Below are 27983 nucleotides of genomic sequence, written 5' to 3'. Positions count from 1 at the left end.
TCCCTCCGCGCTCCCAACGCCCCTGCCCCTCCCTCCGGGCCCCCCCCCAGCTCTCCCCTCCGGGCTCTCCCAGTCCCTTTCTCCCGCCCTCCCCAGCCTCCCCCTCCCGACTCCCCAGCCTCCCCTCCGGCCCCCCCCGCCCCTCCCTCCGCGCCCCCCGCCCCCCTCTCCGCGCCCCCCCCGCCCCCATCCCTCCCTCTGCCCCCCGCCCCCCCCCCTCCGGCCGGTGGCCTCCCGGACCTCGGAGCCATGAAGCAGCTGTGCGTGTGCTCGGCCGCCTCCTCCGCGGTAGGGCCCGGGCAGGGGGCGCGGGGCGGGCGGGGCTCGGGCCCTCAGTCTCCCCTCCCCGCCCCGCCCCGCTCCGCCCCTGGCCGCGCCCGGCCGGGACCCCCGCCCCCAGACCCCGGCGGGACCCGCAGCGAAGGGGGGGCAGGGGGTGGGGGATGGGGGACATTCGAGGAGACAGGGGGACGTTCTGGGAGGCAGTTCTGAGAACAGACGAGGCAAATCTGGAAAATCTAGAGGACAGTTGTGGGTGCGTTCGTTTGAGGGGACAGTCTGGACTCTTGAGGGATCGTTTTTTGGGAAAATATATTGACATTTGGAGAATAATTTCAGAGACCATTCAAGGGATTTTTTTTGTAAGGACATTTTTAGGAGAGATGTTGGGATCATTTGGGGGGATGATTTTGGAGAAACTTCAGGAATTTGGGGAAGACATTGTGGAATGCATTTCATGCTAAGTGAGGTATTTGGGGGGCAGATCTTGGAACTTTGGGGGACAATTGTGTCATTTCAGGGTCAGTTTAAGAAGGATGAATGTCAGAGGACGGTTCTGAGGGACATTTAAAGGGGCCCTTTTAGGGATTCCTATGGGAGGGTTTTGGAGGTGCGGGTGATGTTGGAAAGGTGGTTTTCACAAAAGGACCAGCTAGGGACCCAGGTGTAGGGGAGGACAACGTTCAGGAAAGATGCTGGGGGCTGATCTGGGGGGAATTTAGTGGGTGTAGGATGGACCTGGGGGGCAGCTGCTGGGGGAGGCAGGCTTGGGGGACGCGGTCTCAGGCCCCCGCCCAGGACTGCCTCCCCCTGCAGCTGCGTCTCAGCCCCACTGACCTTGGCTCCTGCCCGCCCTGCGGCCCCTGCCCCATCCCGAAGCCGGCAGCCAGAGGCAGGCGCCAGGCAAGTGCCCAGGGGCAGGTGGTGAAGCCTGGAGCCCCAGGGAGGGGGAGCAGGGAGGGGGTGGCGATCGCAGGGCCCACACGACCCTCTGGGTGTGTCTCGCAGAGCCAGGAGTGGGGCAAAAGTGATGAGCGGCTGCTGCAGGCCGTGGACAGCAACGACGCTGCCCGGGTGGCCGCCCTCATCACCCGCAAGGGACTGGTGCCCACGAAGCTGGACCCCGAGGGCAAGTCCGCGTGAGTGCCCACACCCTGGGGTGGGGCGGTGTGAGGGAAGGGGGGGCCACCTGCAGCTGATCCCTGGCCTTTGACCTCCAGATTCCACCTGGCTGCCATGAGGGGTGCGGCCAGCTGCCTGGAGGTGATGCTGGCACACGGCGCCAACGTCATGAGCACGGATGGGGCAGGTACTGCCTGCTGGGCCCCGGGGGGAAGGGATGAGGAACTCAGACCTGTGCCCAGCCTGAGGGTCCAGGCAAGCCATCCCCTGTGGCTTCTGTGACCTGCTAAAGGAGGGGGAGTTCCTCCTTTCCGTGCTCCCGGGGACAGGTCGGGCTGCAGTGCCCATGGAGGAGGACTCCAGCCGACTCCAATCAGGGTCAGTGGACGGCTTGCGGTTGGGGAGTGGCCAGGACTCAGGTCATGGTTAAGTCACAGGAAGTAGCTGCGACAGAGGAGTACCTGAGCGTGAGAAGTCTCTGGGGTTTAGAGGGAGCTGGCGCTCTGGGAGTAGCTGGGATAAAAGGAGAATCTGGGTGGATGATTTAACTAGGACGCTGAGGGAATATCTGAGGTAGGATGCATGGCCAGAGGGAGTGGTTGGAGCTCAGGATGTAACTAGGTGTGGGCCAAAGCCATGTCTGAAGCTTTGGGGCAACGTAGGAGGCAACGTAGCAGCCAGGGTGTATGGAGCAGCTGAGGGTCTGTGGAGCATCAGACAGGGAAGTAGGTAGTGCCTGGAGTAGCAAAGGTTTGCAGACCAGCAGGAGCAGATAGAGTGACTGGGTTCTGGGGCCATCCCTGAAGCTTCAGTGTCATCGACCCTAAAGGGTCCCCCAGGGGGCTTGAGGGGTGGGTGGGTGCAGCGTGTAGTCTGGGATACAGACTTGCTGGAGCTTGGAGAGTCTCTGGCTGTGGGGAGTAGCATGGTTTAGAGAAGTAGCTGGAGTCTGGGGACTTACTGGACGCAAGGAAGCTCATCACAAATAGCTGGCACAGTTTGGGGAGCAGCTGGAAGCTCCTTGAGTATGGGGAGCCCTAGCAGACACTCCCTGCCTTTCAGGTTACAATGCCCTCCACCTGGCCGCCAAGTATGGGCACCCACAGTGCTTGAAGCAGCTGCTACAGGTCATTTACTTTCTTGTGTCAGATACTCCCTCAAACCTGGATACTTCCTTCCTCTGAACCCCGGTCGAGTCCTAGAAATCCCCCCACCCCAAACCTCCAGATACTTGCTGGATCCTAGATATATGTCTTGGCTTCTTTAACGCCTGATCCCCAGCTACTCCCTGGACAACCGGCTACTCCCTGAATGTCCAGATACTTCCCACACCCAGGAGATGCTCCCAACACCAGATATCTCTGGAGCGCCAGCTTCTCCCCAAACCCTAGGTAGTTTCTCAGCCACTCTCGGGGCTCCCATCCAGCCCCTAAGCCCCCAGGGTTTCCTGAGCTCCCAGCTATTTCCTCTTTCTCACCAATTTTCGTAAAGGCCAGGTCACCTGGGGGCCGTGAGGGGACGGGCTCCGCAGAGCAGGCATGAGGGAGGGAAGATGGCTGAGGCGTGAAGGGGCAGTTCTTAGAGACCCTCCGGTGACCCGCACACGCACCCCTCCCCAGGCGTCCTGCGTGGTGGATGTTGTGGACAGCAGTGGGTGGACGGCCCTGCATCATGCAGGTGGGTGTCCCGCAGCTTCGCCCTCACCACAACCCAGGGGGTGCCGGGCTTGGGGTGCTTCCACCCCGGGCTCACCACTAATACCCGGCAACCCTTTGCACTGCAGACAGTGACCCCATTGCACAGGCAAAGGTGACTGAGGCTCGCCCACAAGAAAGTGGGGGAGACCCAGGCTGTCTGACTCCTGGTCAGCACAGCCTAATATCAGCCAGGCCTGGGTGACCCCTGTGGTGGCGGTGGGGGGCGGAGGGGAAGGGGGTGACCAGAGTGCAACTTCCTTTGACAAAATCCTGGGGTGTGGAGGGAGGGGTGGTCTCAGCAAGGCCAGAGATCTGAGCGCCCTTGGTAACCATTAAATCCGGATTCCTTCCGGAGGGGCGGGGAAGGGTCCCACCTGCGGGAGCCAGATCCCAGCCCAACACCTGCCCACCTCACCCATGAGACTAGGAAGTGACTTTCCCTAATGATTCAAGGAGCCGCTGACCCTTTGGCAACCCAGTACTTTTGTGTGTGCTTTGGGGTTTCAGTGGCGGGGAGGTGCCGCCTCCTAGTGATGGTAACGCCCTGGGTCGCACTGCGGAGGCTCACTAGGTGTTTTTTTGTTCAGTAAAGATTGATTGAGTTCCCGCTCTGTGTGTCAGGCTCTAAGCATTGGGGTTCCACCAGAAAACAAAATGCCCCCCCCCCGCCCTGCGCACAGCACGTAACCAGATCGCGCTCATTGGCTTTGCCAGCGGACCCCCCCCCCATCTTCCCGGGTCACCACATACACACCGCCTCCCACTTGCCTGACTTTCCCAAGCGCTTCCCCACTTCATGGCTCTTGCCTCCAAGAAACCTCTACGCTCCTCCTTTCACCTTCAAAACCCAGAACCCAGCCCCAACCCCAGTCCCAGCTGACCCGTGATCCCAACAGTAAACGTTCATATTTGCCCTATGAGGTTGGCTGCACGACAGGTGCCCAGAGCCAGTTAAAGAGATGAAATATGTAAAAATCTGTCAAAAGTTCTACCTTAAGAGGGAGCCTTGGCAGAATGTGGAGAGAGCAAGGGGACAGCGGGTTTGCTCTGTCTCTGACCCTACTGGCTGGACCTCAGTTTCCTCATCTGTCAAATGGGACTCATACCTTTGCCTGCCCACCCAGGAAAGGCCGGAACTTCTCATGAAACAAGGGCTAAGGGGGATCCCTGCCTTTGGCCCTGGGCGCGATCCTGGAGACCCGGGATCGAATCCCGCGTCGGGCTCTCTGCATGGAGCCTGCTTCTCCCTCTGTCTGTGTCTCTGCTTCTCTGTCTCTCTCTCTGTGACTATCATGAATAAATAAATAAAATTAAAAAAAAAAAAGAAAGAAACAAGGGCTAAGGATCACACCAGCCAGAAGGCCCCCCCAGAAAATGCCTAAGCCTTGTCCTACCTACCCTCCCTCTTTTTCCAGCTGCGGGCGGCTGCATCTCCTGCTCGGAAACGCTTTGCTCCTTCAAGGCACAACTGAATCCCCGAGATCGGGTGAGCCTCTGGAATCTTTTTGGGCAAGAGAGTGTATTTGAGATACACTGTCACCAAGTGGCAGCATCCCAGGCACCTTTCTTTTTTTTTTTAATTTTTTTTTAAGATTTATTTATTCATTCATTCAGAGAGAGCGAGGAGAGAGGCAGAGACACAGGCAGAGGGAGAAGCAGGCTCCACGCAGGAAGCCCGATATGGGACTCGATCCCGGGTCTCCAGGATCACATCCCGGGCTGCAGGTGGCGCTAAACCGCTGCGCCACCGGGGCTGCCCCCAGGCACCTTTCTAAAAGGGGCGAAAAGGTCTGGAGTGAAGGTCAGAGTCACTCGTAGAGGCTTCCCTACCTCCCAAAGTCAGCCTCTCACGTTTTTGTCTCCCCCTCCCCCTCATTCCCACCAGTCAGGCACAACGCCCCTTATCATAGCAGCGCAGATGTGTCACACAGATTTGTGCCGCCTCCTCCTGCAGCAGGGGGCCACTGCAAATGACCAGGACCTGCAGGGCAGGTGAGTATCGCCCCTCCCTCCCAGTCCATCCATTGTACACTGTGTGACCTTGGGCAAGCCTCTGAACTTCTGTGGGTGGTGGGGGTCTGGTTGACCTTTTCCCCCCACCACCCCCCGCCCACCCTGACCCGGCCTGGGTAACTGAGGAGGGCTTGGGGTCTTGGAGGGGGGGTTAGAGAATGTCCTCACGTCCTTAGCGGCCCCTTCCCCTGGTAGGACAGCCCTGATGATGGCCTGTGAGGGCGCCAGCCCCGAAACGGTGGAGGTGCTGCTGCAGGGCGGGGCCCAGCCGGGCATCACCGATGCCCTGGGCCAGGACGCCGCTCACTACGGAGCCCTGGCAGGAGACAAGCTCATCCTACACCTCCTGCAGGAAGCTGCGCAGCGCCCCTCACCACTCAGTGGTATGCAAGCCCCGCACCCCAAAGCAGTTTCAAGCATCCCTCCACCTGTGTCTAGTCTAAGCAGATCCAGAGAAAGGTCACCCCCTTTCTCTGCTCTAGAGAGTTTCAAGGTATCCCTGTTTGCTGCCTTCCGGGGTGTGTGTGTGTGGGGGGGTGGTTCATGTGTCCGCTGATGCTACTCAGGTCAGTGTCAAGGAGCCCCAGAGCTTCTAGAATGATCGAGGCATCCACTCTGTTTTCCTGGGTCATCCTTATGCTTGGATCTTTCCTAAGAATTGGTGCCCCCCCCCCAGTCCCATCCTGGAGGTGCCACTGTCCTTCCCCTTTGGAGGGTTCCAAGCCCCTCAGGTTAGCTTCTGCAAAAATAGTTGAGTCTTACTTTAAAACTCCTGATACTTGGGGAATTGGGGGCCCTCCCCAGCCGTAGGTCCCCTCCCTAAGAGCCCTTCCTAGGGCTGGGAATGGAGTCCCCAAACCACAGTGCCTGACCCTGCTTCTCTCTCTTCCCTGCCCTCCTAGAGGATGACTCAGGCGAGGCATCATCTCAGGTACGATCTCAAAGCAGTGAATGAGTCCCCTCCCCCTGCACACACTGCCTCCCCCACCCCACCCCCGCCGCCACCTCCCCCGCCCTGCCTTGCCCCACACTTTATGGGAAGAGGACGAGATGGACTTCCATCCCAGGGTTGTGACCTAGGAAGATCTATTTGGGACGAATGCTACCTCCAGGGTATGCTGCCACCAAGTGACAGCAGCACCCACAGTGTAGGAGCCCTCGGGACTGGGTGAGAACACTGCAGCGGGGGGCAAATCGTGGGGCTGAGTTGGGTGAGGGCTGGTGTAGGTCAGGGAAGAAGGCAGGTCTGCCCCCCACACCGTCTCTCTCCCCCCCACCCCGCCCCCAGCCCTATGGCATCTCAGCTCCACAGGGAAAGTGAACCTGTAAACAATCCAGTCCTAGTACCAAGTGCCGAGTACAGAGAGGGGCAGAGAGTAAAGCACTAGATCTGGAACTCTCAGGAAGTATGCCCCCCCCTTTATGTGGGGCTAAGCAAGGGCCAGGGAGAGGCAGGGACTTGCCCAGGGTCGCACAGGAAGTGAGGGCAGAGTTGGGGCTGATGACGGTAGGGCTGGACCCCGGAGTTGCCATGTGCCCCCCTCCCCTCAGAACTCTGTGTCCAGCCATGAGAAGCGAGGGGCTCCCAAGAAGCGGAAGGCACCTCAGCCCCCCGCCAGCATCCCTGTGCCGGTGAGAGACGCCCTGGCCCCTAGGAGGGGAGATGAGGGAGGGGAGACGGGGGTCGGGGGGAGCTCTGACTCAGGTGCGGCAGCAGACAGCCCCTGGGCCTCATGTGAAGGTGGTGGGTCCCCGGGGCGGCGGGGGGGCCAGGATGATCGAGACGCCTATGAGGAGATCGTGCGGCTGCGACAGGAGAGGGGCCGCCTGCTGCAGAAGATCCGGGGCCTGGAGCAGCACCAGGAACGGAGGAAGCAGGAGGTGAGGGGCCACAGGGACACGGGCCTGGGGGGGAAGACCCCCCCTTACCTCTCCTCGCTCCCTCCTCCCTGTCTCCACCCTCGCTCACTCCCCTCCAGCCACACGGGCCTCCTTGCTGGCCCTCCAGTGTTCTGGGCCTCGTTCTGCCCCAGGGCCTTTGCGTGTGCTGTGCCCCTTGCTTGGAACACTCCCCCTCCAGAAGTTTCTGTGGCTCCTTCCTCCTTTTCCTGTAGGTCATTGCTCGGAGAAGACATCTCTCCCGGTCCAACTTATTTAAAATTGTGACAGTCCCCACTCACTTCCCAATTCCCTTCATTTTTATCCAAAGCACGTAACTGCTATTGTGGCCATGCCACATATTTGATTCACATTTGCCCGTTTGACTGCCAGCGAGCCCCGGGGAGAGGCGTGGTTGACCGCGAATGCCTCACGGTAGATGCTCGATAGTTATCAGAGGAAGGGATACGTGAGCCGACGAGTGAAGGACTTAGTGGCCCAAAACAGGGTCCGACACTTAATAAATGTTGGTCACGAGTCGGGGGGTGGAGCCGTGCTGGGTGCCCAGTGGGTGCTCGGCAGATACCCATGGTGAGGCCCGAGGGCTACTTGGGAGGTGGAGTGGGTAGGTCCCCAACCCCAGATTTCAGCCCTGTCCCCCATTCTTCCCATCAGCTGCCAGAGGCCGAGGCCAGCTCCCTCCACAGCCTGGAGAGACAGGTAGGTGGCAGGTGCGGAGAGAGCCAGCCTCCCCGCCGCCCCGTGTTACCCCGCACCCAGGGGCTGGGCGAGCCCCCACTGCCACCCACCCTTGCAGGTGCAGGAGCTGCAGCAGCTGCTGGCTGAGAAGCAGGAGGAGAAGGAGAGCCTGGGACGGGAGGTGGAGAGTCTGCAGAGCCGCCTGTCGCTGCTGGAGGTGGGCGTGCCCCCCCACACACACACACACGCCGTCACAGACGGCACGCTCACACGTGCGTGGTCTCACCTATAAAACTGGCAGCCACCCCCGGCGTCCATGAACGTGGACTCACAAGCGCATGCTGGAGATACTGGCGCACGCGCGACAGACACTTCTCCATCACATGCAGACGACACACCCACAAATACATGCACGCATGCAGATCTACCCCCAGATACATGATCACACAGACACAGGCATGTGCGTAACCAGGCTCACGTACACAAACCCACACGAGTACGTGAACACGGTTGCAGTCATCACATGTACACACACCAGCCTAAAACACAAGCACAAGGTCACGCGTCATCACGGGAACTAACACCGGGGAAGCGGGGGCCGTGCCACATGCCTGTGCTCACCCCAGACCCACAAACCCTGAGCCACACAGATGTTCTGTGCCAGGTACTCACATGTGGACACCCCACTCCAGAATCTGGGACACGTCCTTGTGAGGACACAGCCCCGCACCCCTCTCTCCATCCCACACACACAGGCCGCACGTACAACCCCAGGCATTGGGTAGGGGTCGCACATTTGCGTGGCTGCTGGGCTGTTCTCTGTCCTTCCTGGGGAGCCCAGTGCAGCCCCATGGCCCGCGGTGAACACTGGGGGGCCAGACATGGCCAGTCTGATGCTCTTGGGGGGTGATGGAGACATGCAAACTCCCCTGTTCTCTCTAGATTCCTGGGGGGGCAGTCTTGGGGGTGGGAAGGGGGTCAGACCCGAACTGGATCCTGTCCCCCCTACCCCCCAGAATGAGAGGGAGAACACCAGCTATGATGTGGCCACCCTGCAGGATGAAGAGGGTGAACTGTCTGATTTTCCAGGTGTGCCCCCACCCCTATCCCCCTTCCATGTACCCCATCCACCTTGTCCCTGGGGCCCCCTGGGAAATGGAGCCTTGACTCACAGGCATGGAAAGAATTTGAAGCTGGCAGGGACGTCGACCCCCACCCATTATTCATTCCACGTGCCTGCCTTGGAGGCTCCGACCCCCTGCTCTGGACTCCCAGCCCCCACCCTCTGTGGCCCAGGACCCTTGGGGCTGACTCTGTGTGCCCACCAGGGGCCGAGGCTCTGCTCTGCAAACGGCTAAGCCCCTCAGCCCAGGAGCTCTTGGCCTCACTGCAGGAACAGGTGGCTGCGCTCACCAGACAAAACCAGGAGCTGATGGAGAAGGTCCAGGTGGGGACACCGAGGCCCAGGAGGGTGGGGTCGGGAGAGATCTGAGGACCCGAGGGATGGTTCTCCCCGGGGAGGTCAGGGTGGGCACATGGCTGAGTCTGTGGGCAGGGCAGGTGGCAAGGCCACTCCATGCCCTCATGGCCACAAGCTCCCGCCAGCTCCCCACTACCTCCCAGATCCTGGAGAGCTTCGAGAAGGATGAGATGGAGGTGAATGGGTCAGCCGAGGTCATCCCTCTGGCGCTCTATGACTCTCTCCGGGCTGAGTTTGACCAGCTCCGCAAGCAGCATGCCGAGGCCCTGCGGGCACTGGAGCAACTGGAAGCCCGGGGGGCCCCTGGAGAAGAGGAGGCAGCCGCTGGGGAGGGCCGGGGCATGGGACTCAAGACCACCAGGAATGGGCCGATGGAGATGGAGCTTGATGGCCTCACGGCTGCAGGATCCAAAGTTCACGGAGCTGAGACCACAGAGGAGGAGGCTGCAGGAGTTGAAACTGTGCAGACAGCATCTGTGGAGGCCGAGGCCACGGAAACAAAATCGACGGGGGCGGAGGCCACAGAAACGAAATCCACGGGGGCCGAGGCCACAGAAACAAAATCCACGGGGGCCGAGGCCACAGAAACTGAGGCTCTGGAAGAGGGAGGAAATCCAGAAACAAAGGCCACAGGAGCAGAGGCCACAAAGCCCAAAGCAGAGGAACCAGAAGTGAAGGGCAACGGAGTGGGTGCTGGGGAGGCCAAGCCTACGGACCCAGAGACCGCGCCGGTGGAGGCCACCCCGGGCCCAGCCCTCTACCCTGGAGCCGCGGAGGCCTCAGAACAGCTGCAGGCAGAGCTGGAGACCAGGATTCGTGCCTTGGAGGAGGCGCTCCGGCAGCGGGAGCGGGAGGCGGCCGCCGAGCTGGAGGCAGCCCACGGCAAGTGCCAGGCCGCAGAGGCCGAGGCCGGCCGGCTCCGGGAGCGGGTGCGCGAGGCCGAGGGCGGCGGCGCCGCGGGGGGCAGCGGCGGGGACGTGGTCCAGCTGCGAGCCGCCCTGGAGCAGGCCCGGGAGGACCTCCGAGTCCGGGACGCGCGCCTCCGGGAGCTGGAGGCCGCCTCGGCCTGGCTGGACGAGGCCCGGGCTGGCCGGCTGCTGGCCGAGGAGGAGGCCCGGGGCCTGCGGGCGGAGCTGGCCCGACGGGACGAGGTGCGGCTGGAGCAGAGCCGGGAGCTGGAGGCGCTCCGGGGGCAGCTGGCCACTGCCACGGCCACCGGGGAGCAGCAGCGGGCAGCGGTGGCCCAGCTGGGCCTGGCCCGGGATGCGGCTGAGGCCCGAGCCGCCGAGCTGGCCGCGGCCTGCGAGGAGGCCCGGCGGGGCCTGGCGGAGCTGCGCGAGGCTTCCGAGGCCCTGCGCCAGTCGGCGGTGCCGGCGTCCGAGCATCACCGGCTGCAGGAGGAGGCCCTGGAGCTGCGGGGCCGGGCGGCCAGCCTGGAGCAGGAGGTGGTGGCCACCGGCAAGGAGGCCGCCCGGCTGCGGGCCGAGCTGGAGCGGGAGCGTGTGGGGAGCGTGGCCCGCTTGGAGCACGAGCGCGTGGTGGGCGCATTGCAGGCGGACGTGGCCCGGCTGGAGGGGCAGCTGGAGGACCTGGGACGACGGCATGAGAAGACCAGTGCCGAGGTCTTCCAGGTGAGCGTGGCCGGGCCCCCCCAGCATAGCCGGTGGCCGCTGGGCAGTCTGACCTGCAGCTGGGGTGTGGGGGGGGTGTCCAACCCCAGGGGTCCCAATCCTGTAGACACCTGACCCTGTTAGCCTTTCTAGCTGGATGGCTGACCTCGAAGCCGTTCTGATCTCTCAGATGTTTCGATTTGCGTTATCCTTTTAAAAACCTCCGGCCATTTTGACCCTGTCATTTTTCTGCTGGTTGGCACTTTTTGTGGTTCCTTTGTGAGACCCGTGCACCCCAGGGTCACACTGTTGCTTTGTCCCACAGTCGAGCTCATGCTTTGGCTCTCACTGTGCATGTGGTGTGAGGGAGGGATCAATGGCCGCTCAGCGTTTTGTAGGCAGTGAGCTGCCCTGATGCTCTCACCTCGTGTCCATCTTCTCCTCTGCTCTGAAATCTTCCTGTGGTTCGTCCAGCTGGCTGTTTTGAGCCTGTGATTTTGCCTTTTGAGCACGTTTGATGTTTCAGCCCAAAGTAGGGAGGACATCATGTCCAGAGATTTTTTTAATCTAATATTTTGAACCCAAAATATTTTAGATTTTGATGCTGAGTTCACTTTTTTTTAAGGCCAGGGTATATAGATATATATTTTTTTTGTCCCTGGCGGTAGACTTTTGATTCTGTCTCTTATCTTAAAAAACAAACAGGGATGCCTGGGAGGCTCAGTGATTGAGCATCTGCCTTTGGCCCAGGGCTTGACCCTGGAGTCCCAGGATCGAGTCCCACATCAGGCTCCCTGCATGGAGCCTGCTTCTCCCTCTACCTATGTCTCTGCCTCTGTCTATGTGTCTCTCATGAATAAATAAATGCAATCTTTAAAAAACAAGCAAACAAAAACCCTAAAACTAGCAGGTGTTATAACAAAATATGTGAATAAGAAGGAGCCACGTCCATTAGTTGTTTTCAGGAAAACATCTTTCTCTCCACACCTCTGTTTACTCAGCCCTGTGACAGAGATGATAATACTACTGAATTCTCATATGAAAATTCAGTGGTTTAACCTATATAAATTACTCAGGACAGTCGTAGTGTAAGAGATCGATAAATGGCAGCCAGAATTATTATTTTTCCAAGACAATGCTCTGTTAGAACCAGTAAAACCGGGATCCCTGGGTGGCGCAGCGGTTTGGCGCCTGCCATTGGCCCAGGGCACGATCCTGGAGACCCGGGATCGAATCCCACGTCGGGCTCCCGGTGTATGGAGCCTGCTTCTCCCTCTGCCTGTGTCTCTGCCTCTCTCTCTCTCACTGTGTGCCTATCATAAATAAATAAAACAAAAAAATTAAAAAAAAATTTCAAAGAACCAGTAAAACCTATGATCTACTTAGTAGAGTCCACAGTCCAACCAAAGGATGTCCATTTTCATCTTTATTCCCTGAGATTTATCTGCTTCACGGCCATGTGTTGGGGGGGGGAGGTAAAGTTTGCAAGTCTGATTGGCTTTATCAGTCAGTGTAGTTGATTTTTCTTTTTTTGATTGTTAAAGTGTAGCCAGTCCATACTGAGTGGAACACCTACTTTTTACCCTCGTTCCCCTGGAACTATTATTTCTATAAAGGCCAACGTTCCCCCGCAAGCCCCCACCCCAGGGTCAGTTTTTGCAAGCTAACATTCTCTGATCTTGATATTTTTGTGAAAATGTAGTCATCAACTCCCAGACATTTGTTTGCTTTCCACCCAAATTCTTCTGGTTTTCTTTCCTCTTCTAAGAAAAGCTGTAAGCCTTTACAACAGGTACAGAGAAGGGAATGTGGGTGTGAGAACAATGTGATGCCTTGAATGTTTTACTTCCCATATGCCCGGTGCTGTTCTAAGCCCATGCCATGCATTTGTCTATTTTCTCTTCATTATTGCACTGTGAAGTGGGGGCTGTCCTTACCCTTATTTTACATGTGAGGAAACAGACACAGAGAGGTTAAGTCAGCTGTCTGAGGCCACACAGCTGGCACGTCACAAGTGTCTGGTGGAGTCATTAGAATGTTCACGCTGTCTGGGAAGAACCCAGAACTCCCCCGATGTCAAAACGGGCTTGAATGGGCTCAGGCTAGAATAGAAAGGTTGGAAGATGCTGGGTTCCAGGCGCCTGGCGTCCTCATGTCCTCAGGGTCACACATGGGCTCGGGCTGCAGGTCCAGAGGGAGGCGTTGTTCATGAAGAGTGAGCGGCACGCGGCTGAGGCCCAGCTGGCCACAGCAGAGCAACAGCTGCGGGGACTCCGTACTGAGGCCGAGCGGGCACGCCAGGCCCAGAGCCGCGCCCAGGAGGCCCTGGACATGGCCAAGGAGAAGGACAAGAAGGTGTGTCCCGTTTTCCTGTGCTCAATTGGGGCGGGGGGTTCCCACCCATCAGAGGTTGGGGGAAATCCAAGAGTGTCCCAAATGAAAGAGTCTTGGGAGATTGGCCCATCTTCTCAATGGGAGACTGAGACACAGAGAAGAAAGAGGACAATACGGACACACGGGCTACTGTTCTAACCACGAATGAGAACCACAGTACCATTTATTGAGCACCTACTGCATGCTAGGCCCTGTGCTATGTATTGGACACATTTGGTTCTCACATCAAGTTCCCGTAAGATCGGTGCTCTCATTGCCCCCGTTTGAAGAAACGAGGCACAGAGAGGTGATGCCACTTGCTCGAGGTTGCACAGCCTTGCAGGGGTTCAGCCGGCGTTTGGACCTAGGCTCCCGGGTTCTGGTGTTCGGTGATGATGACGGTTGACAGCAGCCCACGGTTATGGAGTTGGGTGGTTTTCACACACTATCACTTTTAATTTCCCTCTAACCCTGAAAGCCAGAAGGCTTTCTGATTCCTGTTTTCTAGATGAGCAAGCTGAGAGGCAGAGTGAGTGGCTCAGAGTGACACGTTATATCACTCACCCGTTGGAGCCGCAGGGGCGTTAGCATAAAGTCACCCAGCCCTAGCTTACTGTGTGGTCTTAGACAAGGCACTCGACCTCTCTGAGCGCATTACTGCCTCTGTAAAATGAAAATAAAACTCTAGTCGAGATTATGGCTTATTTGTTGCAGGATCTCTCCCCCCTGGGCACTAGCGACACTCGGGTCAGGTCGTTCTCTGTGGGGGGAGCTGTGCCGGACACCGCGGGGGGCTGAGCGACATCCCTGGCCCGACCCCCTCAAAGCCAGGAGTGCCCCCAGTGTGACCAGCGCAGATGTCCCCGACACTGCCTGGGGTTCCCTGGGGGCGAGACGGCCCCTGGTTGAGAACCTCTGATCTGTAGTATAATAATAATAAAGCTCGGCGTTTATTGAGCGCCTGCTGTTTGCCAGGCACAGTTTAGATTTAACCTGTGCTCCGAATCACAGTAAGCTACCAAGGTGAGAACTGTGATTCTCCTTCCTTTACAGATAAGGAAACTGAGGCTCAGAGGGGTTAAGTCGTCTTCCTGAGATCTCCTTCAAGAAAGGGGTAGGGAGGGACCCAGACCCAGGGCTGCCCGACCCAGCCCCACCAGGCCAGGCTGCTTTGGGACTCCTGTTCTGTCAGCCTCCACTTTCCAGAGTCCGCAAGCGCGGCTGTGACAGGATCGGCAACCTTCTGGAAAAAGCCAGAGTCCGTGTTTTCGGCTCTGCTGTGTCGATGAATGGGCGTGGTCCTGCGCCAATGAAACTCGATGTACGAACACAGCAATGTGAATTTGATTTGGTTTTCATACGTCATGAAATATCATTTTTCTTTTGACATTTCCACGCACAACCCCCCACCCCCACCCTGACCATTTTAAAAACGCGGAGGCCACTCTCCTAGCTACGGGCCAGGCCTGGCCTGCAGGTGGGAGTGGGTCGGCCTCTAGGACGTGACATTCCCCTACCAGCCTCCTCCCGCCACGCTGGAGACGTCCCAAGCCTCCCAGGCTCAGAGTGACCGGAGGCCCCCCCTCCTTGCCCCCTCCCCACCAGATCACAGAGCTCTCCAAGGAAGTCTTCAGTCTTAAGGAGGCATTGAAGGACCAGCCAGTGGCCCTGGGCCCCCCCGAAGTAGAGACCCTCCGTGGCCAGGTCAAAGCCCTGCAGGAGCAGCTGAAGGTGAGGACACAGGACAGGGGACCCCAGGAGAGCCGCGGGCAGAAGGATGACAGTATTTTAGCTGCTGTCACGCGGGTGCAGGGGCTCTGGGTGTAAAGGGGGCTTTGGGGTGTGTTGAGGGGGCTGCTTTTCTGAGTGCCCGTCCCCCATACCTGCAGCAGGCTGCCAGGGACCACAGTGCCGTGGTGGCTTTGTATAGGAGCCACCTCCTGTATGCCATCCAGGTGAGTGCGCCCGGCCACCAGCACCCTGGGCCTGTTTTCTCCTCCGACCAGGGGGGCAGGTTCAGAGCCCTCGGGGGTGGGGAGCAGGGAATGGGATATAGGGGAACGGAGGCAGGAGGGCCCAGGCTCTCTCTCCGCTTCCCCCACCCCAGGGTCAGATGGATGAAGATGTGCAGCGGATTCTGAGCCAGATCCTCCAGATGCAGAGACTCCAAGCTCAGGGCCGCTGAGCATCCGAGCACTGACCCCCCGGCCCCCAGGCTCCGCGAGGGGGTCCAGGCTCACGCGCTGACCTACTAAGCTTGGACAGCGGCCTGGGCCCTCTGGGCTGTTCTTAGCTGTGTCCGCTGCCCCACTGATGCCCCGCATGCCCTGGTGGTGCCCCTGCCCCACCCAAGGATCTGTGAATCCCCTCCCCCACTTCCTGTTGGTCCTGTAACCAGGTGGCACCCCGGCCCCCAGGAACCCCAGGAATAAAAGCTCTCGGAGCAGAGGATGAAAGTGTATGGCCTGATCGCTGCAGGGAGGAGAGGGTGGCCCAGGGCAGGGATTAGCAGGTGAGGCGCACAGTCCCCGGTCCCCAGAGTGGGCACCGTGTGGACGCAGTGCTGTAAAGTGTCACAGTGAACGACCAGATGTCCGCGATCAACAAACCATCCAAATGTTAAGACAGCCTCCAAGTCTGCATTCTTGAGTATCTTTGCTCACCCCAAATCCAGCCCCGCTGGGACCCTCCCACCTGCAGCCTCCCTGCCCTTGGGCAAGTCCCCCGAAACCCCCTGGGGCTTCTTAGCACTTTCCCTGCTAAGGCGGGGGAGGCGGGAATGTGGCCTGTCCCCAGGCTTTCCTTGAGTGTCCAGGGTGGGCACCGTGTCTGTAAGGGCCCAGCCTATCCCTCGGGGTCCCTGTGGCTCAGAGTAGGTCCCGCAGGTGGGGCTGCCTCCCCAGGGCCCTGTTTCTGTCTCTGTGGCCCTGAGCATGGAGCGCTGGCCAGGATGGGTCCCTGCACTGTGGTCGGCGAGTGCAGGGGCCACTTCCGTGTCCTGCCTGCGTCTCTCTTCACCCGGTGTCGGTCTCTTGTGTTTCTGCCACTGGCTCACAGGCTCCCAACGCTGTCCCCATCCCCCTCTCTTCTCTCCATCTCTGTGTCTCTCCCCACACTGTCCTTTCTCAACCTTCACCCTGTCATCGGTCCCCTCCTGGGGTTTTCCCATCCATGTCTTCCCTGAAGCCGGAAGGAAGGACTGGCAGTCAGGCTGTTGTGGGAAAGGCCACGGGGTCTCCACTTCTCTCTTTCTCGAAGCCTCCTCTCCCGCCTCCACCCTCAGGGCCTCCGGAACCCTGTGCCCAGCAGTGACAGGTGAAGGGACCAGGGCTCCTCCGCCACCACCCGCTCAGCTCTGCTGGCCCAGCAAACCGCAAACCAGCCAAGGAGCCAGACCCCGGGAGAGGGGAAGTGTGGGGGCTTTGACCGGGTGCTGCGCTTCCTCCTCTGGTGGGACCCGAGTCCCCTGCCTCCCGGAGGTGCTCGGGGGACAGCAGAGCCCGCCGACTCATGGCCCCAGGCCTTCTGCTGGTGCTCGCCCTCTGGGTGGGCTGCTCACCCTGCCGAGGGAGAGAAGGTACGTGTGATCCGCCGGGGGCTTGGGGGGCATTGCCTGGAAACTGGAGTTGGACTGTGTACCACGGAATATTCTGGGCTGGGGCGGGAGCTCTCACGCCTACTGGATCACCCACTGGTGGGAGGGGGTTACCATCCCATGGCATGGATGGGGAGACTGAGACACAGGACGAGTTGCCCCTGCAAGTGACACCAGAAAGTGGCAGCGACAGCAGGGACAGAGAGAGAGAGGGAGGCAGGGAGGGAGAAGGGAGAGAAGGAGACATTTTAATTACATGCATTTGTTCCATGTGCTACTAAACAAAGCTGCTGGGAAGAGGGGCTACAGTAAGACAGCTCCCTCCCACCGGGGCTCCCCCGCCCCCCCCCCCGTGTGGCCCTCGAAACCTCAGTTTTCCCATCTGGAAAATGGGCTAATACTCCCTGCCTCCGCAGGCTGTAGTGGAGGCGAGAGATGATGCAGCCGTCTCTCGTTCACCTATTCATTCGCGCCACAAACCTTTATTAGGCACCTACTGTGTGCCTGGCGCCGGCTGGCAGGGAAGCTGGGGCTGAGCATGCTCAGGGCTCAGACAATCCCGAGGGAAGGTGGCGTGGAGGCTCACGCGGCTCCTTCTCCCTCCGGGGCCCCAGCAGCCCCCACCCAGCCCCGAGTGCGGTGCCGGGCCTCTAGGTACCCAGTTGCCGTGGACTGCTTCTGGACCCTGCCGCCTGCTCCACGCTCCGCCACGCCCACATCCTTCATTGCCACGTACAGGTCAGAGTGCGGGGAGGGTCCCCGGGGGTTTTCTCGCGGGGCGGGGCCGGGCGCCCTGCGGCCTGAACAGCTGGAGGCCCAGTGAGCACCCAAAACCCTCCCGGATTCCAGAGCAGCCCCGGCCAATAGGAATATACTTCCTAAAATACAACTTGTGAGTCACATGCTGAGTTCAAAACCTTCTAGAAGCCACATTCTAAAAAGGAAAGAGAAATGGAGTTAATTTCAGTATTTTTAAGAAAGATTTGATTTATTTATTCATGAGAGACACACAGAGACAGGCAGAGACACAGGCAGAGGGAGAAGCAGGCTCCCTGTGGGGAACCCGATGTGGGACTCGATCCTGGGACCTTGGGGATCACGACCTGAGCCAAAGGCAGATGCTCAATCACTGAGCCACCCAGGCATCCCTCAATATATTTTCTTCAGCAACATCTAAATATTCCAAATATTTCATTAATGGGGTTGCGTGTGGGGATCCCTGGGTGGCGCAGCGGTTTGGCGCCTGCCTTTGGCCCAGGGCGCGATCCTGGAGACCCGGGATCGAGTCCCACATCGGGCTCCCGGTGCATGGAGCCTGCTTCTCCCTCTGCCTGTGTCTCTGCCTCTCTCTCTCCTCTCTGTGTATTCTCATGAATAAATAAATAAAATCTTTAAAAAAAAAATGGGGTTGCGTGTAACTTAACATGCTTACATACAATTTATATATTTAAGTTTATAATAGAAGCCAATGTTATTCAGTAGGATTAAAGCAGGATCACTTTGGGCCTCCCAGGTGGCCCAGCGGTTTAGCGCCGCCTTTGGCCCAGGGCGTGATCCTAGGGACACGGGATCGAATCCCATGTCGAGCTCCCTGCATGGAGCCTGCTTTTCCCTCTGCCTGTCTCTCTCTGTGTGTCTCTCATGAATAAACAAATCAAATCTTAAAAAAAAAAAAGCAGGATAATTTCAACATGTAATCAATATTTTAAAAATTAGGGCAGACCCGGTGGCGCGGCGGTTTAGTGCCGCCTGCAGCCCGGGGTGTGATCCTGGAGACCTGGGATTGAGTCCCAAGTCGGGCTTCTTGCATGGAGCCTGCTTCTCCCTCTGCCTGTGTCTCTGCCCCTCTCTCTCTGAATAAATAAATATTTCAAAAAATATATTTTATTTTTTTATTTTTTATTTTTTTTAAATTTTTATTTATTCATGATAGTCACACAGAGAGAGAGAGAGGCAGAGACACAGGCAGAGGGAGAAGCAGGCTCCATGCACCGGGAGCCCGACGTGGGATTCGATCCGGGGTCTCCAGGATCGCGCCCTGGGCCAAAGGCAGGCGCCAAACCGCTGCGCTACCCAGGGATCCCACAAAAAATATATTTTAAAAAAATAGTGAGATATTTTGCATTCTTTTTGTACTAAGCCCAAGATTCCGTGTGCATTTTACACATAGGGCACTTTTCAGCTCACATGCTAAACTTTCACTGGAAATTCTTGATCTCTGATTAGATTTTATAAAATTTGTGGTTGGGGAAGTAGAGTCCCCCACCTGGATGGTCCTGAACAACCTTTTCACGTTTGCTGATGGCTGGAATCTGGACATGGAGGGTAGATAAAAAGCCGCCCTTGGTTGCACCAGCCACATTTTGAAGTGTGGACAACCACTCGTAGGCAGTGACTACTGCATGTGACAGCGCATTTGGAGCACGTGGAATGTTCTGGAAGGCTGTATGCAAAGTGCTGAGCTTGTCTCTAGAGTCCAAAATCTTGGGGCCTCAGAACTCAGGACAATCAGACTCTTATTCCAGAGTCTGTGAGTCCCTAGAGTTGGAAATATTGCAGTCGCAAAGCTGGAGTGTGGATGTTCCAGAGACCTGTACACTCTGGGCCCCTGCATCTCCGTGGGGGGCGTTCCCTCCCCACCCTGGGTCGCACAGGCTCTGTGGGGTTGGGGTGAGCACCGCCCCCCACCCAGGGTCACACGGCCAGCAGCAGTGTCCCAGCCCCGTCCCTGAGCACTGCCGAGCAGTGTCCAGGGCAGGCCCGACCTGCAGCAAGGGCCGGGGCCCTGACGCTGCCCCTGTGTGTCCAGGCTCGGTGTGGCTGCCCACGGGGAGAGCCGGCCCTGCCTGCAGCAGACACCCGAGGCCACCAGCTGCACCATCCCCGACGTCCACATGTTCTCCATGGTGCCCTACGTCCTCAACGTCACAGCGATCCGGCCCTGGGGCAGCAGCAGCAGCTTCGTGCCCTTTGTCCCAGAGCAGCTCAGTGAGTGTGGCCAGTGGCGGGGAGAGGGGTGGGGGCCGTCAGCTTGCTCCTGCCCCTCCGCGCTCCCACCACCCGCCTCCTGCCCTCCGTCCTGTCTGTCCACCCGGGGTCCTGTTGGCTCCACCTTTACAGGAAGGAAGCCGCCCACTTCTCCCCACACTGAGCCCGCACCTGGCTCTGTCTCCATCATTGCTCCGACCAGTGCAGTCGCCTCGGCCCGGGTCCCCGGCCGTCCTCCCCGCGGAGTCCTCCCCGCCCCTGAGCACCCGAGTCAGGTCCCGACCTCCTCTGTCCACCTTTCAGAGCTCCCACCTGCCTGGGGTAGAAACCCAAGTCCTTCCCGAGGCTCCGAGGCCCCCCAGGCCCTGCACGACCTGCCCCGTCCCCTCCTTGTCCTCTCCTCCTCCCTCTGTCCTATTCATTCATTCTGTTTTTTTCAAGATGAGGGTTTTTTTTTTTTTTAAAGGCTTTTTTTTTTTATTTATTTACGATAGTCACAGAGAGAGAGAGAGAGGCAGAGACATAGGCAGAGGGAGAAGCAGGCTCCATGCACCGGGAGCCCGATGTGGGACTCGATCCCGGGTCTCCAGGATCGCGCCCTGGGCCAAAGGCAGGCGCCAAACCGCTGCGCCACCCAGGGATCCCTGGATGAGGGTTTTTTAAAAATATTTTATCTATTTATTTTTGAGAGAGAGAGCGGGTGGAGGGGCAGAGAGAGAAGCAGAGTCCCCGCTGAGCAGGGAGCCCCATGTGGGACTTGATCCCAGGATCCTGGGATCATGACCTGAGCCGAAGGCAGACGCCCAACCAACTGAGCCACCAGGCCTCCCTTCATCACTTACTCTTCTCCAGCCACACACGTCTCCTTGTTGCTCCAACACCCTAGGCAGGTCCTGCCCCAGGACCTTTGCACCAGCTGAGGCCTCTACCTGGAACCCTCTTCCCCCAGATCTCCACACAGTTCACTTCCTCGCCTCCTTCACGTCTCTACTCAGACATCATCTCCTTAGTGAGCCCTCCCCGAGCACATTATTTAAAGACTGCAACCCCTCGCATGTTGCTGGTGCTTATTAAGAAAGCCTGGTAGCCCCTCAAAGGGTTAAGCATGTGTGATCATATAAGGCAGCAACTCCAGTTCTGGGTGAATTACCCCCGAGGAATGAAGTCACACATGCTCAGAAACTTGTGCGCTAACGTTCACGGCAACATTATCCGTACTAGACAAAAAGTGGAAACTACATAAGTGCCCATCAGCAGATGAACGGATACACAAAGGTGCTCCATCCACATTCTGGAACATTAGTCACGGGCGGGAGGGAGGCGCCTGCACATGCTACCCCGAGCCCACGACGAGCCCCGAGCCCACGATGCTCAGGAAGGGAACCAGACACAGGAGGCCCCACGTGAGTCCACGGGGGTGACACGTCCAGGATGGGCTTGTCCATGGATGGGAAGTGCATTAGTGGTTGTGAGGCAGCGATGCTGATGGGACGGGGTTTCTTTTTGGGGTGATGGAATGTTCTAGATTTAGTGAACGTTGCACAACTCTGTGAACGTATGACGACCCCGGATCTGTATGCTTTAACCGGGGTATGTGTGTGTGTGTTTGCAGTCTGTGAGCTACATCTCAAAAATCCACGCAACCCACTCTCCTCGCGCTCTCGATCTTTCTTCCCTGTTCCTCATCACCCATGCGTTTGCTTCGTGTTTCCCATCTTTTGCCCTGATGGGCTGAGCTCCAGGACAGGGGCTGGGCTTGTGGTGGTCAGCGCCGTGTCCTTGGCGTCCAGGACACCCCTGGACACTCAGTGGACACTGGCTGGCTGGCTGGAAGGAGGCGTTAGCCTGCCAGCCCCTGACCCCGCATCCTGCTGTCTGTCAGTCAAGCCCGACCCTCCTGAAGGCGTCCGCCTGAGCGTCCTCCCTGGGCAGCGGCTGTGGGTGCAGTGGGAGCCGCCCCGGTCCTGGCCCTTCCCAGAGCTCTTCTCGCTCAAGTACTGGATCCGATACAAGCATCACGGATCCCCCCGCTTCCGCCAGGTGAGGGGGACCAAGGGAGGCTGAGGGGCCCCGGGGAGAGGGGCCAGCACGTGCGTGGGGGCCACTCCCGGGGGCCCAGAGATTGGGCTCCTGCCTGTGCATTCAAAGGACAGCGAATGGGAGCGCAGACAAAGCCTGGCACCCGGTGTTCATGGGAGCACCATTCCAGCAGCTGAAAGGCAGAAACTGCACAGATGTCTGTCGACAGGTGAATAGATTAACACACGTATTCACCCACGTGCAGGCCTGTCATTTGGCCAGGAACAGGGGCGAGGCGCTCACATGTGCCACCGGGGCACAGGCCTGAGCCTATGATGCTCAGAGAGGGGACCAGACACAGGAGGCCCCACGTGCGTGAGTCCATGCGTGTGACATGCCCAGGATGGGCCCCTGCACAGACAGGAAGGGGGGTCTAGCTGCCAGGGCCTGGGGAGGGTGGGGAGAGATGGTGGATGAGGACATGGCTTCCTTTTGGGGTGACAGAAGCTTCTGGAACAAGAAGGTCGTGGACAGTGGCACAACATTGTGAATGCACTCGATGCCGTGGGATTGTCCACTTTCACTGGTTGATTTTATGCCCGGTGAATTGCACCTTGATTAAAAACATCAATATTGTTTTAAAGTTGTACAAAGTGAAAGATAAATAAGGCAGGAGTATTGCTGAGTGTCGGAGGTCAGCCGTGCACCAGCCTGGGATGGCAGCCCCAGGAGCTGAGCGCCTGCAGGGTGGAGGCTCCCACAACCCTGGCCCGTAGGACTTTCGGGGGCCATGGAATTGTGCTACATCTGCACCGACTAAATTGTACCACGAACCACCTGTGGCTGCTGAGCAACTGCAATGTGGGCAGTCGCCAAGGAGCTGGCTTTTAAATGTTATTTAGTGTTATTTTTTTTTAAGATTTTATTTATTTACTCATGAGAGACAGAGAGAGAGGCAGAGACACAGGCAGAGGGAGAAGCAGGCTCCATGCAGGGAGCCCGACGTGGGACTCGATCCCCAGACTCCAGGATCAGGCCCTGGAATGAAGGTGGCGCTAAACCGCTGAGCCACCCGGGCTGCCCTATTTAGTGTTATTTTATTTTAAAGATTTTATTTCTTTGAGAGCAAGAGCGCTTGCACGCGTGGACCTGCAGGCGGAGAGGCAGAGGGAGAGGGAGAAGCAGGGAGCCGATGCAGGGCTTCATCCCAGGACCCTGCGATCCTGACCTGAGCCAAAGGCAGATGCCTCACCAACCGAGCCACCTCGGTGCCCCCATTAATTTTATTTGAAATATGTTTGCAATTTATTTATATGTATATAAATTTTGATTTTATTATAATTTCAATTTTTACATTTTTTAAGATTTTATTTCTAAGTAACCTCTACATGCAGCATGGGGCTCGAACTCACAACCCTAAGGGCAAGAATTCCATGCTCTCAGCACCCGGTTGGCACAATTGGTTAAGCATCTGACTCTTGGTTTTGGCTCAGGTCATGATCTCAGGGCCATGAAAAAAGCCCCACGTCAGGCTCTGTGCCCAACACAGAATCTGCTTAAGATTCTCTTTCTGCCCCTCCCCCTGCTCTTTCTCTCTTTCTCTCTCTCAAATAAATAATTAAAAAAAAAAAAGGAGTTGCATGCTCTACCAACTGAGCCAGCCCGGAGCCCCTGTTTTTTTTTTTTGTTTTTGGGTTTTTTTTTTTTTGCAGTTTTTTTTTTTTTTTTTTAAATTTTTTTTAATTTTTATTTATTTATGATAGTCACAGAGAGAGGGAGAGAGGCAGAGACACAGGCAGAGGGAGAATCAGGCTCCATGCACCGGGAGCACGATGTGGGATTCGATCCCGGGTCTCCAGGATCGCGCACTGGGCCAAAGGCAGGCGCCAATCCGCTGCGCCACCCAGGGATCCCTGCAGTTTTTTTTTAAGGTGAGAATCAGGGTGACTTTTTTTTAAGATTTTATTTATTTATTCACGAGAGACATAGAGAGAGGCAGAGACACCGGCAGAGGGAGACGCAGGCTCCCTGCAGGGAGCCCAATGCAGGTCTCGATCCCAGGACCCCGGGGTCACAAAGGCAGCAGCTCAACCACTGAGCCACCCAGGCGTCCTGGAGAATCTTAAGCCGACTCCCACCCTGAGATCGTGACCTGAGCTGAAACCAAGAGTCAGACACTCTGACTGAGCCACCCAGGTGCCCCAATTTCGGCAATTTTTAGATTAAGACAATTCACGGGATCCCTGGGTGGCGCAGCGGTTTGGCGCCTGCCTTTGGCCCAGGGCGCGATCCTGGAGACCCGGGATCGAATCCCACGTCGGGCTCCCGGTGCATGGAGCCTGCTTCTCCCTCTCCCTCTGCCTGTGTCTCTGCCTCTCTCTCTCTCTCTCTGTGACTATCATAAGTAAATAAAAATTAAAAAAAAAAAGACAATTCACAAGCCGTGAGACTCAAACAGCTGCAGAAGGCAGTGGCCTTGCGTACATTCGCAGTCATGCGACCGCTAGTTATTCTAAACGTATAAACATAAACCGCCACATCCTGCGAGCTTCCGGACGCCCCAGGACACAGCGGGGAGGGAGACACAAGTCAGGACACTTGGATCTGGGGCCAGGAAATTGCCCTGGGTGGGGGGCAGGGGGGCCGCTGGGACATCGGGGTCGGTCCTTCTGTTCTGGGGATGAGGGGGACCCGGAAGGAGGGCCGATCCCAGAGGCTCAGGCTGGGGCCGGGAGGAGGAGCGGGGTGTTGGCGGTGGGCGTCGTGCGGTCCACAGAGGAGTCCTGAACGGGTGGCTCTGGGGCCAAGGACGGGGAGGGGGCTGCGGGCACGCTGGTTAGGGTGGCGCCGGGACCAGACTCCGCGTCCCCACTGACCCAGCCTCCGGCCTCTGCTCCCTCCCAGGTGGGGCCTATTGAAACCACGTCCTTCACCTTCAGAGCTGTGAGACCCCAAGCCAGGTACTGCATCCAGGTGGCTGCTCAGGACCTCACCGACTACGGGGAGTCGAGCGACTGGAGTCTCCCTGCTGCTCCCTCCACACCCCTGGGCAAGTAGCGGGGGCTTCCCAGCACCCCCCAGAAGAGGGGCTGGCTCCCAACATATGCGCCACCCCCCTGCCCTGCTGCCACCCACTCAAGGATGGATGGGACCCAACTGGCCTGGGTTCGCTGCTGCCAAGTTCCTGCGCGACTTTGGACAAGTGACTTTGTCTTTCTGAGCCTCAGTTTGTCAATCTGTGAAATGGGGATGTACACAGAGCTCTGTGAGCTGTGAACGTGTGATTTTCTTTATTGTTTAACTAGAAAAAGATTGTCGTTGCCGACATCGGGACTCCTCCTCCCTTCTGGTTTTTTTTTTTAAGTTTTTTTTAATATTTTATTTATTTATTCATGAGAGACACAGAAAGAGAGAAAGAGAGGCAGAGACACAGGCAGAGGGAGAAGCAGGCTCCATGCAGGGAGCCCATCGCGGGACTTGATCCCGGGTCTCCAGGATCACGCCCTGGACTGAAGACGGCGCTAAACCGCTGCACCACCCGGGCTGCCCTTTTTTTAAGATTTTATCTATTTATTCACAGCAGACAGAGAGAAAGAGGCAGAGACATAGGCAGAGAGACAAGCAGGCTCCATGCAGGAAGCCCGGTGAGGGACTCAATCCCGGGCCTGGATCACACCCCAGGTCAAAGGCAGATGCTCAACCGCTGAGGCACCAGGCGTCCCAGCTCCCTTCTTTCAACAGACGCAGCGGAGGCCCAGAGAGGAGAGGATGGGGCAGGACATACAGCAAATCCGCACTCCCATGGATGGGGTCAGGGCTGGACCAGAGGAGGAGGAGCCTGGGGCTGGCAGCAGGGGGTGTCGGCCTGGGGTGGGGTGAGGTTGGGGGCTGAGATCCAGTCAGTTCGGTAGTTCAGTACAGCTGCCTCCTGAAAAGCTGCCCGCGGGTGAGCCCCGCTATGGCTGGACGCAAACAGGACATGGGATTGGGGAAGATTTCTCTGGGAGGAGGCAAAGCAGCCAGGACTGGGGGATGGAGAAAATCCACTGGGCTTCTCCATGATTTTCACTCGGGTCTAATCTCGAAGGTCACCTTCTCCGAGAAGCCTTTCCTGACCACTTCCTGTGTGGCCAGCACAGTCACGGCCCCCAAAAGACAGCCGCCTCCTAGACCCCAGAATGTGGGAATACAGCCCCTTACAGGGCAAAGGGGACTTAGCGGAAGGGATTAGAGTCTTGAGGGTCCTTAATTTAATGTAATATCCCGCATCAAGTTGATGGTCATCAAGGCAGGTGGTCCAGGTGGCCTAATGACAAGGGTCAGACAGAGGGTGAGAAGGTGATGTGACGACAGAAGCAGAGGCCAGAGTGAGGCCAGGCCGTGGGCTGTGGCGTGTGAGTGGCCTCTGGAGGCTGGAAAAGTCAAGGAAATAGATTCTGCCCTGGAACCGACCCCCCCAACTCCCATTGCTTTAAACTCCTTCCCGCCCCCACCCATGTGCATGTGCACGAGAGAAAAAAAAACACACAGGAGGGGGAGGGGCAGAGGGAGACTCTCAAGCTGAGCGCAGAGCCTGATGCAGGGCTCAGCGTGGCCACCCTAGATCATGGCCTGAGCTCAGAGCGAGTATCCGACGCTCAACCAACCAAGCCACCAGGCGCCCCAACTCTAGACCTCTGAGCTTCTAACCACAGAGTAATAAACACGTGTGGTTTCAGGACACTGAGCTCGTGATGACCCTGCAGCTGCCACGGGAAGCTGACACGCCATCTCAGGTGCCCTTTCTCTCCCGTATCCCAACACTGCCCTGTTGCACTGTCCACAGATTCCCTTACCAGGTGTTTGGGTGTGAGAGCTGATGTGTGTGCGTGTGCAGGGGAGGGGGGTGTGGGAGCTGATGTCTGTGTGTGCGTGCAAGGGAGGTGGGTGCAGGAGCTGGTGTCTGTGTGTGTGTGTGTGTTTGTGTGCAGAGGAGGTGGGTGTGGGAGCTGATGTCTGTGTGTGTGTGCAGGGGAGGTGGGTGCGGGAGCTGGTGCCTGTGTGTGTGCATGCAGGGGAGGTGTGTGCAGGGGAGGTGGGTGCAGGAGCTGGTGCCTGTGTGTGTGTGTGTGTGTGTGTGTACAGGGAAGGTGGGTGCAGGAGCTGGTGCCTGTGTGTGTGTGTGTGTGTGTGTGCAGGGGAGGTGGGTTTGGGAGCTGATGTCTGTGTGTGTGTGCAGGGGAGGTGGGTGCGGGAGCTGATGCCTGTGTGTGTGCATGCAGGGGAGGTGTGTGCAGGGGAGGTGGATGCAGGAGCTGGTGCCTGTGTGTGTGTGTGTGTATAGGGAAGGTGGGTGCAGGAGCTGGTGCCTGTGTGTGTGTGTGTGTGTGTGTGTGTGTGTGTGCAGGGGAGGTGGGTGCAGGAGCCGGTGTCTGTGTGTGTGTGTGCAGGGGAGGTGGGTGCAGGAGCCGGTGTCTGTGTGTGTGTGTGCAGGGGAGGTGGGTGCAGGAGCCGGTGTCTGTGTGTGTGTGTGCAGAGGAGGTGGGTGTGGGAGCTGATGTCTGTGTGTGTGTGCAGGGGAGGTGGGTGCGGGAGCTGGTGCCTGTGTGTGTGTGTGTGTGTGTGTGTGTGTGTGTGCGTGCAGGGGAGGTGGGTGCAGGAGCCGGTGTCTGTGTGTGTGTGCAGGGGAGGTGGGTGCAGGAGCCGGTGTCTGTGTGTGTGTGCAGGGGAGGTGGGTGCGGGAGCTGGTGCCTGTGTGTGTGCATGCAGGGGAGGTGTGTGCAGGGGAGGTGGGTGCAGGAGCTGGTGCCTGTGTGTGTGCAGGGGAGGTGGGTGCGGGAGATGGTGCCTGTGTGTGTGCAGGGGAGGTGGGTGCAGGAGCTGATGTGCATGAGCGTGTGCAGGGGAGGTGCGTCTGGGTGCTGGGTCTGAGTCTCTGCCTGGGACTCCAGGTAAACCTGGGGAGGGCGTCCGGGGTGCTCCTCTGTGGACACGCGTGGCCGTGGGAGCTGACCCGAGTCCCCAGGTGAGCTCCCTAGCACGGGAACGCGTGTGGCATTCTGCAGCCCCGCACAGAGCGTCAGCGCCCAACGCCGACCGCCGCGTTCGCTCCATAAAGGACGAAACCCCAAGGCACGTGCGAGCCGCTGCTCACCTCTAGGGGGCGCAGCGCCTCCCCCGAACTTGAAATCAGCGGACCCCCGGAACCTTTGTCGCCATCTAGCGAGGGTGCACCTGGGAAGGGAGGGTAC

At 58.2% G+C, this 27983-nt stretch overlaps 2 protein-coding genes across 3 annotated transcripts; both read left to right on the top strand.

Annotated features, from left to right (window-relative positions):
- The first annotated feature begins 249 nt into the window (after positions 1-249).
- ANKRD24 (ankyrin repeat domain 24) lies at positions 250-15512 on the top strand. The gene is made up of 20 exons (XM_055344366.1): positions 250-288; positions 1288-1418; positions 1500-1588; positions 2464-2528; positions 3021-3078; positions 4514-4584; positions 4984-5090; positions 5307-5494; positions 6014-6042; positions 6663-6743; positions 6885-6992; positions 7665-7709; positions 7807-7905; positions 8705-8777; positions 9017-9135; positions 9312-10799; positions 12966-13133; positions 14757-14882; positions 15041-15106; positions 15259-15512. The coding sequence occupies exons 1-20, from the start codon at positions 250-252 to the stop codon at positions 15334-15336; spliced, it is 3228 nt and encodes a 1075-aa protein (XP_055200341.1). The 3' UTR covers positions 15337-15512.
- An 844-nt stretch (positions 15513-16356) lies between these two features.
- Positions 16357-25079, top strand: EBI3 (Epstein-Barr virus induced 3). Of its 2 annotated transcripts, none has more exons than XM_055344379.1 (5): positions 16357-16728; positions 17364-17484; positions 19556-19734; positions 21617-21774; positions 24658-25079. In XM_055344379.1, exons 1-5 carry the CDS (start codon positions 16662-16664, stop codon positions 24808-24810), a joined length of 678 nt encoding a protein of 225 aa, XP_055200354.1. In that variant the 5' UTR covers positions 16357-16661; the 3' UTR covers positions 24811-25079. The 2 variants fall into 2 exon arrangements, with proteins under 2 accessions (XP_055200354.1, XP_055200353.1); XM_055344378.1 differs by having other exon boundaries at positions 17361-17484.
- The last annotated feature ends 2904 nt before the right edge of the window (positions 25080-27983 follow it).

The sequence above is a fragment of the Nyctereutes procyonoides genome, unplaced genomic scaffold (assembly GCF_905146905.1).
Source record: "Nyctereutes procyonoides isolate TBG_1078 unplaced genomic scaffold, NYPRO_anot_genome, whole genome shotgun sequence".
In the NCBI taxonomy this organism is placed as follows: Eukaryota; Metazoa; Chordata; class Mammalia; order Carnivora; family Canidae; genus Nyctereutes; species Nyctereutes procyonoides.
This window is presented reverse-complemented; position numbering and strand designations above follow the sequence as displayed.

Excerpts from the sequence above, each read along its gene's own strand:
- ANKRD24 (XM_055344366.1), top strand. The coding sequence starts at position 250 with ATGAAGCAGCTGTGCGTGTGCTCGGCCGCCTCCTCCGCG. Across the intron at positions 2,529-3,020 it reads GCTTGAAGCAGCTGCTACAG|GCGTCCTGCGTGGTGGATGT; the intron begins GTCATTTACTTT and ends ACCCCTCCCCAG. Across the intron at positions 15,107-15,258 it reads ACCTCCTGTATGCCATCCAG|GGTCAGATGGATGAAGATGT; the intron begins GTGAGTGCGCCC and ends CCCCCACCCCAG.
- EBI3 (XM_055344378.1), top strand. The coding sequence starts at position 16,662 with ATGGCCCCAGGCCTTCTGCTGGTGCTCGCCCTCTGGGTGGGCTGCTCA. Across the intron at positions 16,729-17,360 it reads ACCCTGCCGAGGGAGAGAAG|CAGCCCCCACCCAGCCCCGA; the intron begins GTACGTGTGATC and ends CCGGGGCCCCAG. Across the intron at positions 17,485-19,555 it reads TCCTTCATTGCCACGTACAG|GCTCGGTGTGGCTGCCCACG; the intron begins GTCAGAGTGCGG and ends CTGTGTGTCCAG.